At 42.9% G+C, this 11,224-nt stretch overlaps 1 protein-coding gene across 2 annotated transcripts; it reads left to right on the forward strand.

The window, feature by feature from the left end:
* The first annotated feature begins 506 nt into the window (after nucleotides 1-506).
* LOC127009094 (COP9 signalosome complex subunit 7b-like) lies at nucleotides 507-9,133 on the forward strand. Of its 2 annotated transcripts, XM_050881874.1 has the most exons (7): nucleotides 507-932; nucleotides 2,721-2,778; nucleotides 4,570-4,744; nucleotides 5,017-5,272; nucleotides 6,418-6,527; nucleotides 7,491-7,601; nucleotides 8,534-9,133. In XM_050881874.1, exons 2-7 carry the CDS (start codon nucleotides 2,747-2,749, stop codon nucleotides 8,675-8,677), a joined length of 828 nt encoding a protein of 275 aa, XP_050737831.1. In that variant the 5' UTR covers nucleotides 507-932; nucleotides 2,721-2,746; the 3' UTR covers nucleotides 8,678-9,133. The 2 variants fall into 2 exon arrangements, with proteins under 2 accessions (XP_050737831.1, XP_050737832.1); XM_050881875.1 differs by lacking the exon at nucleotides 2,721-2,778.
* The last annotated feature ends 2,091 nt before the right edge of the window (nucleotides 9,134-11,224 follow it).

Genomic DNA, 11,224 nt, shown 5'->3' on the forward strand with positions numbered 1-11,224 from the left:
GGCAGGTCAAGGCAGTCCCGTGGCTTAAACTAAATCAATTGAATTTTTATTAAATTCCTTTGCAATTTAGGATAAACAGGGTGAGAGAAACTTTCGAATGCTGCTTTATGAATGGTAATTAAGGGCAGTGTCCCCGGTTTAGTTTTTCAATGACAAAAACATTACATGTCTTGGAGGTTTTTACGCCTCTGAACCGAAAATGTCCTCGGATTTTGTCTCAGAAATCTGGTCACCTTACCATACCAGCAGGACGAAGAGGACACCACTGGAAGAGCTCTTCTTGAAAACACAGGAATGGAGACGATATAAATTTTGGCAAAAAAGAGAGCAGAAAAAAGGAAGAGGAGACGTAAAGATTACATTCTGCGCCTGCCTGGGGGTTGGGATGGCATGTTCCTCCCTTCTCCCTTGTTGTTTACCTGCAACAATAAACTATCAATCAATCAATCAATCAGAAACAAAAGACCCAGACCGAGAAAGACCACAGACCCAGAAAAAGCTACATCAGGGAGTGCCGTTATAAAGGCAAGACTCCCGACCGAGAACTCAACAACTCGTCTCAACGTCCCAGCGGCGACGAGGGGATGTGACCAACACGTATTACAGCAAAGGAAGGAAAGCAAAGTGTGCAGATAAGCAGAAGAGACCTCCAGAATAATAATAAGAAGAAGGAGAAGAAAGGAGGAGGAACCACGAAGCGATACAAATCAATACAGGTCAAAAGGAGGTGGCCCGTGCCCCCTCACGCCTCTTACCATCTCGCCATCATTTCCACACTTTACCGAGGCCTGACCTTCCGACCATTGCTTGGGTGACCTGGGCTGTGGGACTTGTGTGTTGTGACCTGGTTTGACGTGACCTGCCCCGCCTTAATCTGGTCAACCGTGTCATACCTGACCTCCAGTGCCCCGTGACTCCTGCTCGGAGGCTCGGTAAGTAATCTTTAGACAAAAATTAAGCTGTGTTGATTTCTCCTTTAATATTCACGATAGGGTGTACAGCCTCCTCTGGCGAAGGTAATACTTACAACATGGATTCCTTTTTGGTCCCTGAATGCAGTGCAGTAACGAGTGACTTTCGGAAAATAGATTGGGTCCAGGGGTGGTCAAAGGGGGCGAGTCCCCATTAGTATTATTCCAGAAAAGAAGTATTTTGTGTCCTTCCAACACACTGCCGTATTGTTTTTACGTCACAAATGGAAGGGAGGAGGGGGCGAAGCTCCCCTGTCAGATAGGTTATGTAAAGCTAGGTTAGCGTAGTTTAAATTTAATTGGCACTCGGTGTGGGGTGACAGAAATGTGCAATGCAGGACAGGATATGGCGGCGGCGGTCCCGCTGGTGCTGTGAGAAAAACCTCCTCGCAGAAATAAGTCGCTCTGCCGTTCAATACACATGCACACTGGGAGAATACACAACAGGAAAAGCATACATTTGCTTGGTTTTGTTCTTTGTGAGCGGGTGTGAAATTTAGAAACAGCAAGCAAGGTGAACCTCTCTGTGAGCTATTTTGCGGCTGTGGCGGCGGGCAGTGGCAGGTGCTCAAAATGCAATGAAAAGTCAATCATTTAGTGATTTTTGAAGAAAAATACTATCTCCATATTAAACAACATCATATTTTGTCCAGAAATAAGCAGTCAGCATCTCAAAATTAGTAGGCTACCCTTTCGTGAATAATCCCCAATTCTCTAACACGTACAGACTCAAAAGACTTCATTAATAGCAACTAGGTAAGCACACACACACACACACACACACACACAGATAGATATATGCTTTATTAATCACAAAGTTGTAAGTTCAATATTATGTATTTATTTGATTCTCAACATATAGCTAATTAATATTATGGTCCAACGTACACACTAAATATTAATACAATGCTAGAGATACATACAGTCACATATTAATACCCTTAAGAGCAGAGAAAAACAAGTCATGTAAATTGATATCACTGTCAAAAGTAACTAAAACACACACACACACACACACACCACATTATGCTACTAAAATATTATTGTGCATCATATTTGTGTATGTATGATTACTATTTAATGCCACCCATTTGCTGTGTTACCTAATGAAATAATGACCCAGCATGGCATGCCTAACTCATGCAATACTTTAGTAATACATGAAGTGAGTTTGTTCTATCCTGATTAGACAGTGTTGATAAATGCCTTCAATATAACTGTATCATCAGGGTAATATATATAGATGTTTTACCTTCACTCCCTGGAAGGCATTGATTGACCGTCACTAAATAATGCTTGCCTCGGAGAATAACTCGGCACTTCCATTTGTTGCTGGTTTATGCCTTAATCTTGACTATGTCCACCAGTTGTATGCACTGTGCCACTTTGTGCTCCTATAAAGAAAAGGAAAATCTAGTCCTGGAAGCTGAGGTGAGATCCATAACAAAACCATCGTCAAAATAAAAACTGAACGTTCGCTGAGTATTTTGACGTAACTTTACTATCCCTCGGTTCAAATTTTCCTAAGTATTATAATTTTTTGGCCATCACGAGCACTAAATAGAACAGTACATGCAAACAGGTGAACATGCGCTATATAATTCTGTTAATTTAGCAACCAACCATCCCCCATTAGTGGAGACAGACACACTTACATACCTATCTATATATGTATTTTGTTGTTGTTTGTTTGACAGCCTTAACCCCACCATGTCTAATTTTGTTGTGTTACTGATCATCCTTCATTAGGCCAGACAGACCACATCACAGCCAGCATGAGTGCAGCCAACATGACGGCAGGAGACAAGTATGTGTGCTGTGGCTTTCTGTAGATCCCATGATGCAGGCTCTGTTACCCGCAGCAGCTCTGGTCTGGGGGAAGTCTTTGTTTTACTTTCTCTCTCTCTCTCTCTCTCTCTCTCTCTCTCTCTCTCTCTCTCTCTCTCTCTCTCTCTCTCTCTCTCTCTCTCTCTCTCTCTCTCTCTCTCTCTCTCTCTCTCTCTCTCTCTCTCTCTCTCTCTCTCTCTCTCTCTCTCTCTCTCTCTCTCTCTCTCTCTCTCTCTCTCTCTCTCTCTCTCTCTCTCTCTCTCTCTCTCTCTCTCTCTCTCTCTCTCTCTCTCTCTCTCTCTCTCTCTCTCTCTCTCTCTCTCTCTCTCTCTCTCTCTCTCTCTCTCTCTCTCTCTCTCTCTCTCTCTCTCTCTCTCTCTCTCTCTCTCTCTCTCTCTCTCTCTCTCTCTCTCTCTCTCTCTCTCTCTCTCTCTCTCTCTCTCTCTCTCTCTCTCTCTCTCTCTCTCTCTCTCTCTCTCTCTCTCTCTCTCTCTCTCTCTCTCTCTCTCTCTCTCTCTCTCTCTCTCTCTCTCTCTCTCTCTCTCTCTCTCTCTCTCTCTCTCTCTCTCTCTCTCTCTCTCTCTCTCTCTCTCTCTCTCTCTCTCTCTCTCTCTCTCTCTCTCTCTCTCTCTCTCTCTCTCTCTCGCTCTCTCTCTCTCTCTCTCTCTCTCTCTCTCTCTCTCTCTCTCTCTCTCTCTCTCTCTCTCTCTCTCTCTCTCTCTCTCTCTCTCTCTCTCTATATATATATATATATATATATATATATATATATATATAAAAATATATATATATACAGGGTTCTCTTCACGCTCAATCTTTGTGTAGGTTGTTACTCTAATGTTATGTATATGTTTGTATGGAGAGAATGCATACTACATAATTGCCATCCTTGTGGTATTCATTTTGAAGTGATTATATACAGCAAACATTCTTATAATATTTATATTTTTTTTACCATTTTCTAACATGCTTGTGTAAACGTCATATTTTTTAACTATTTATACTTTTACATGTGTACAGCTTTTATTACTACTACTACTACATGGGAGGGTTGGCTTGTACATGATGAGTATATTCAGTTTGCTTGACTTATTAGAAGCAATTAACAAACACAAAATTCTTGTACATGTTTAGCATTCACTGTTAAAATATTCATTCTGTGCATTTTGAATTTCTATGTATATTTGTTTTATTATTATTAGTTTTGTGTTTTTTTAGGTTCATGATACAGAAGAAGGGTCAGACTACTACCAGGGTCATAAAACTGCTCTTGGAAATGCCCAAAACTCCTACGAAAGCCTTGTCAAATATGTGTGCTTGGGCGACGAAATGTTTAGTAATACGGCCCTCTGTCTCTCCCTGGCCCTGGTGTAGCCCTGTAGTCTTATAGTGTTCTTGTGCATTCCTTTTTGCCTCTTTTCTCTCATCAAATCAAGCCTTATCTTATTACAATCCTCTACCCTTGTGTCTCCTTGTTTCTTATCATATCTTCTTTCCCAGTCTTCTTGTGAATCCTGTTCTGCATTCTTTTTGCCTTCTTTCTCTCATAAAATCAAGCATGTTATCCCCTCATTGTCTCGTTAATCCTTCTCTTATAGTCCTCTATCCCAGTGTCTCCTTGTTTCTTATCATATCTTCTTTCCTGGTCTTCATCTATCTGTTTGTATCCTGTTCTGCATTCCTTTTACTCTGTCTCTCATCTGCCATGCTGTAATATCCTTTTTTCTCCTTTAGTTTTGTATATCTCTATGTCTCCGTCTCTCCCTGGCAGCCCCACCAACAAGGCCATGGGAGAGAAGGGCTCGCAGGCCAACCCCATGGAGCAGTACCTGATCCTCGCCAAGCAGGCCAAGGGGGCGGCGGCGGTGCAGCTCGTCAAACAGGTCCTGGAGGCGCCTGAGGTCTATGTGTTTGGCGAGCTCCTGGACATGCCGAACATCCAGAGTGTGAGTATTGCTTTTTATTATTATTATTTTTTTTTACATCAAAGGATCCGGCTCAAGGGCAACAAAAAGAGTAACCCCCCCCCCGCTACTCACCGCTCCCACAAAAGTAAAAAGTAAAGAGTAGCCAAAAGAGAGGTCAGTTTCGGGTGGGGAGGTGTCTTGATACAGCAGAAACATGCGTAAGATGGTGTTTTGGGGTAAAAAAAAAAAGATTACCACCCAATTATAACAAAACAACAGCGACAACAATCCACCTTCACCTTTACCAACAGCTCAAGACAAACTCCCAACAGGCGCCATACTACGAGCTCCTACAGTTGTTTGCGTACGGCGTCTACGGCGACTATGTGAAAGAGTCTGCCAAGTTCCCGAGCCTGACGCCCACCATGCTCACCAAGCTGCGCCACCTCACCATCGTCTCCATGGCAACGGGGCAGAAGAGCATCCCCCTGGCCACCCTCGGGACCCAGCTCGGCCTCTCGTCCACCCGCGAGCTTGAGGACCTGATTATTGAGGCCATGTATACAGGTGGGTTCAGGGGGGGTAAGGGGGATGGGTAGGTTAGGTTAGGTAAGGTAAGGTAAGGTTAGGTAAGGTAAGGTAAGGTAAGGTTAGGTTAGGCTAGGTAAGATTAGGTTAGGCTAGGTAAGATTAGGTTAGGTTAGGTTAGGTTTAAGGTTGAGAAGGGTAGTTTGAGGGGTTTAGGTTGTTAGGTTGAAGGGAATAGATTGGGCTAGGTTAATATAGGTTGATGAAGGTAAGGTAGGTTGAGGAGGTTAAGGTAGGTTGAGTTTGAGGTGGGTTGAGGGTGGATAGGTTAAGTTAGGGCGAGTTAAGTTGAAGGGGATAGATAGGGCTAGGTTTTTGTAGGTTGATGAAGGTAAGGTTGGTTGAGGAGGTTAAATTAGGTTGATGGTTAAGGTAGGTTGAGTTTGAGCTGCGTTGAGGGGGATAGGTTAAGTTAGGTTGAGGGTTGAGTGAGGTAGGTTAAGTTAGCTTGAAGGGGATAGATTGGGCTAGGTTACTGTAGGTCAATGAAGGTAAGGTAGGTTGAGGAGGTTAAGTTAGGTTGATGGTTAAGCCAGGTTGAGTTTGAGGTGGGTTGAGCTGGATAGGTCAAGTTAGGTAAGGATTGAGGAAAGTAGGTTGAGTTAGGCTTAGGGTTAAGATTAGTGGGTTGAAGTTGAGGTAGGTCTAGGTGAATATATGTAGAGTCTGTTCTATAAAGGAAGAGATATTGTGTTTGTATTGGATTGAAGAGACTAAGGAAGCTGTGAAAAGTAAGTCAAAAGAAGGGCAAAGTTCATTGAGCTTTTTATTTATTTATTTATTTTTTATTTAATCAAGGGTATAGTCTTCATCATCATCATTTCATCGACACCTGCTCCTAGGAGCTCCCACTAGAGGATGGCCACGGCAGAAGGGTTTCCAACCTTATCTATCCAGCCACTCCCTCCTTGCCTGCTCAAAGTTTCTCAAAGATCTTTACCCCCTCTCCCAAATGTACTCCTGCACCCTATCTCTCCATTTCACTGGAGGTCGTCCTCTGGCAAAGGAAAGGAAGTGGGTTAGTGGCAAAGGTACAGGTGGGGGAGAAGGAAAGATAGTAGGAGTGTACAGTTGTATGGTGTAGGTTCGTTGATGAAGTTTACAAGCACCGTCACCTCCCACAGACATCATCCACGGCAAACTGGACCAGAAGAACGGCATCCTGGAGCTGGACCATGCCATCGGCCGCGACATCAAACCCGAGGACCTGCCCAACATTGTGGCCACGCTCCAGGTCTGTGGCGGCAACTTTCTCTCCTCCCTGCTTGTCACGTCTCCGCGGTGAAAATTAAAACTCCATCACCGTATAATTGTTTCCTGGTGCTTATGTTGAACGGCAGCCCTAGAACTAACTAATGGATGTGTACCTTCTGTTGTTTTCCTCTGTTGACTTTCCACTCCTAATCCCTTCAGTATATAGCCTATTGCTTACAAATACTAAGACAGCAGAGAGGTTCGAATACCAAGACAACATTCCTTCCTTTCCCATGACTCCCTTGGTACAGGTTCAAATACTAACAACAGAGAGGTTCAAATACCAAGACAACATTCCTTCCTTTCCCATAACTTACCCCTTGGTACAGGTTCAAATACTAACAACAGAGAGGTTCAAATACTGAGATAACACTCCTTCTCTTCCTATAGCTTACCCCTTGTACAGGTTCAAATACTAACACAAGAGAGGTTCAAATACCAAGACAACATTCCCTCTTTTCCCATGACTCCCTTGGTACAGGCTCAGATACTAACAACAGAGAGGTTCAAATACTGAGATAACATTCCTTCCTTTCCCATGACTTACCCCATGCACAGGTTCAAATACTAACACAACTTCCCTTCTGATCTCTTCCCTAACCCAACACTACATAGTTCCTGCTGACTTGTGATAAATTGTTTCTGATCTGATCCCTTTTCCCCTCCATAAGTTAGCCCTTGGCACAGGTTCAAATCCTAACACAGCTTCCCTTCTCATCTCCTCCATAACCTAACACCACATAGTTCTTGCTGGCTGGTGCTGGAGTGTCACTTATCTGGGTCCTTTTCTGATCTGATCCCTTTCCCCCTCCATTAGTTAGCCCTTGGTACAGGTTCAAATCCTAACACAACTTCCCTTCTCATCCCTCCCATAACCTAACACAATATAGTTCTTGCTGCCAAGTGCTGGAGTGTCTCTTATCTGCATCTTTTTCCCCTTCAGTCCTGGTGTGATACGTGCGACACCATGCTCTCCAACATTGACCAGCTCATCACCCGCGCCAACACCGACAAGGAGCACCACCTCAAGCACCGCAACTCCCTGGAGGCTGAGGTGGGTGAGGGAGATTTGCATAGATGTGCATAGATACCCAGACCACCACACAGACCCTTGACTAGGCTCTCTGTCCTTATACCTGAGGAAAGTTACGTCAAATCCAGTGGCCACCACCATGACTATACATTTCTGCTTTAGCCAATGTGAAGGTTATGGAAGTGTTTCAGCAAGTTTTATTTCACTGGGGGAGATATGATATAGAGCAGTTGTCTTTCTCTGTTTCTCTAATTCTAAGGTGGGTTTTTCAGTCTGTCCGCCTCTGTCTGTCTCTTTATCTGTCTCCATCTAGAAGGGAAGGAAGGAAAGAAGATAGGTAGGTAGGCAAGGAAACATGCCATTCACTATAGGATTCTTCACAAGACCTTCAATAGATTAACCATTCTGCCAGCCAGCTAGCCAGTCATCCAGCCACCCAGCCACACATCCAGCCACTTAGCCAGCCAGCCACGCAGCCACACACCCAGCCACTTAACCAGTCAGCCACCCCCTTCCAGCCAGTCAGCTTACAAGTCACATAAAAAAGCAGGGTTGAGTGACTGGCATATAATTCTTTCCTCTGCTTCTGAGACAAGTACAGATGTGTCAGGATTAGGGGCAGGAGCAGGAGCTGGAGGAGGAGGAGAAAGATGAAGAAGAAGAAGATGAATTTAAAGATGAAGAAGAACAAAAAACAGAAGAAGAAGGAGGAGGAGAAGGAAGATAAAAATAAAAAATAAAAATAATATAAATAGATAGATAGACAGATAGTGAGAAAGATGAATGGAGAGAGAGAAATAACAACAACAACAACAACAACAACAGATTTTTATGGTGTCTCGGCTGTGAAGGAAGTAACATTATTATCATTATTTTCAAACCATCATTTATATATATTTACCAACTTATTTATTTATTTTATTTATGTTTACCTGCCGTCGCTTCCCTCGCAGGTGCTGAACATCAAGGCGTCGCTCAAGACCCAGGCGCAGGAAGGGGATGAGGCGCTGGTCTCAGACTCCCGTGACCATGACAAGAAGAGGCCAGGGAAGAAGGGCATCCGGGCTTCCTCCTCCAAGTTCTGGCCCAAGAACTAACAGCGGCACCAACCCTAGAACCTCAATTCTTAGCCCGTTCAGTCTTGACCTCAACTCTTAGCCCGTTCACTCAACCTCAACTCATAGCCCGTTCACTCTTAACCTCAACTCTTAGCCCATTCACTCAACCTCAACTCTTAGCCCGTTCACTCAACCTCAACTCTTAGCCCGTTAATTGATCACAAATGCATTGATATATAAATTATGAAATGGTTTGCGTGAGTGATGATTTTTTTTTTTTTTTCCCCCTGCGTAGAGGGAAGGGCCTTTAAAAACATGATCCCCGCAGCTACCAGGTTAAGTATCAGCCTCAGCAGTTCCTCTCCCCTCCCCGCTCCCTTTCTCCCTTCTTACCCAGCAGTATAGGATATTTATTGAATGGCATATTTATGTGTATCAGTCATTGTGAATTATGTTTTTATTTCTCTTAACAATACAGGAAGGATTCAATTTTCATTTATGTATTATTTTCCTGGTTGCCATGTCTGTCTTCAGTCACAAAGGGAGAGTGGAATGATGCTCATGAGTTTCAGCGTGAGGTAGTTTTCTCCTGTTTCCTTTTTTACTTTCCTCACATGAGCTTTGCAAGAAGAAGAGTGAGTTCGCAATCAGAGAAGTAACTACACCGTCCCTTTCTCCGTCTCCTCTCGTCTTTTCAAATTGTTCCTTCATTAAAGCATGTTGTCACTTGGGAACTTTTCTTTCTCTTGTTCTTCTGTGTTCTTTCTGGTGGGTTGTTTTGAGCCTAGTAAGAGTTTGACAAGGCTTCTGCATAAACACCCACATTTGGTCAGGCTTTTGTGGAGGTTGTGTGGGCATTTCTGTGGGTTGTTTTATGAGCCTAGTAAGAGTGACAAGGCTCCTGCATACACCCACATTTGGTCGGGCTTTTGTAGAGGTTGTCTGGGCATTTCCATGGGTTGTTTTGAGCCTAATAATAGTTTGACAAGGCTTCTGCATAAACACCCACATTTGGTCGGGCTTTTGCAGAAGTTGTGTGGGCATTTCCAAGGGTTGTTTTATGAGCCTAGTAAGAGTGACAAGGCTTCTGCACACACCCACATTTGGTCGGGCTTTTGTGGAGGTTGTTTGGGCATTTCCGTGGGTTGTTTTATGAGCCTAATAATAGTCTGACAAGGCTTCTGCACCATGAATGTGATACAACACTAATGAGAAACCGACTTGTCTCTTTTGTGGTCTATGGAAATTGGTGTCGTGAGAGTCGGAAGTGTCTGTGAGTGCGGGACATAATACCAGTGAGAAGGAACAGTCACTATTAATAAAAGCTTGCCAGTGTTTGTATTATCTTCATAGTCATCTTTATGGTCTTGTTTGAATTGGTGCCGAGTATTGGTATTTTGTGTTAACCTTCTTTGTCTTGACACTTATTAGACTATATCAAGATTTACCATTATTTATTTCTTTATTATTTATGGTACTTGTGCTAACAGGAGCTTGAACAGTTGATTTATCGTGGAAAATTGTGGAGATGGAGAGAGAGAGAGAGAGGGAGAATTATTAAGACTACATCCTACACCTTTAATTATCTATTTATAAATTATGTATCAGATCAATAATTATGAGGATTAGCTAACAAATTCCAAAGGTACATAACAATAACTGATTAAAATAGTTTGAAGCACTTTGATATTAGAGAAAACTAAGTACGGTAAAGTTAAACATATGGATCAGAATAATTGACTGAAAAATGTATTGAAATTGACCAGGAAGAGAAAAAAAGAGCGTAAGCAATTGTTTTATAATGGTAAGTGCTGGAGGGGAAGGAGGAGGAGAAGGCAAAGAAGAAGAAAAAAGAGGAAGAGGGAATAAAGAGAGAGGAAGACAAGTTCAGTTACTGCAGGGTACATTTTTAATCCAACCTGGTACCCTTTTGTGTTTAATTTAGTTCCACCTTAAAAGAAAACGTAATAATGTGGAAATAGCATGTATATTGCCTACATTTTAATCCAACCTGTTATAATCTCGTATCTATTTTGGTATTAGAGTAAAAAAAGTAATGGGGAAATGACTTAACGCTAAACAGAAGATCATATATTGGTATACGATTTACTTCGGTATTGTCAATAATAGGATCCTCAGACCAAGACCGAGACCAGCCAGTACCCTTCGAACCAGTGGAGGTGAAACATGTGCCTTTCGACTGTCTCTTGCAAACTCACGTGCTTCAATAGAACAGCTCCATTGTGTATAGTGTGGTGTTTTTGTGTGTGTTTTTCTTAAGGGGTGACAAAATTGAGGTTTAGAGGAGAGGGAGGGCGTAGGTCAAACAAGGAAGGTCAAAGCTATAGGTCATCTGTTGCTTTTAACTCTTACTGACCCGTCTAATGTGACCTTTTGACCACTATTACAACTCCTGACATTACCTTAAGGTATGTCTGAGGGGGGGGGTAAGGAGGGAATGGAGGTCAAATAAGGGAGGTCAAAGGTCAGCTGTTGTCGTGTGTTGATTTGAATCTTTACTAATTAAGCTCCCTAATGTGACCTTTTGCCCACTACTTTAACTCATGGCGTGACCTGAAGTGTGTG

This window comes from Eriocheir sinensis, chromosome 39 (assembly GCF_024679095.1).
Source record: "Eriocheir sinensis breed Jianghai 21 chromosome 39, ASM2467909v1, whole genome shotgun sequence".
NCBI lineage: Eukaryota > Metazoa > Arthropoda > Malacostraca > Decapoda > Varunidae > Eriocheir > Eriocheir sinensis.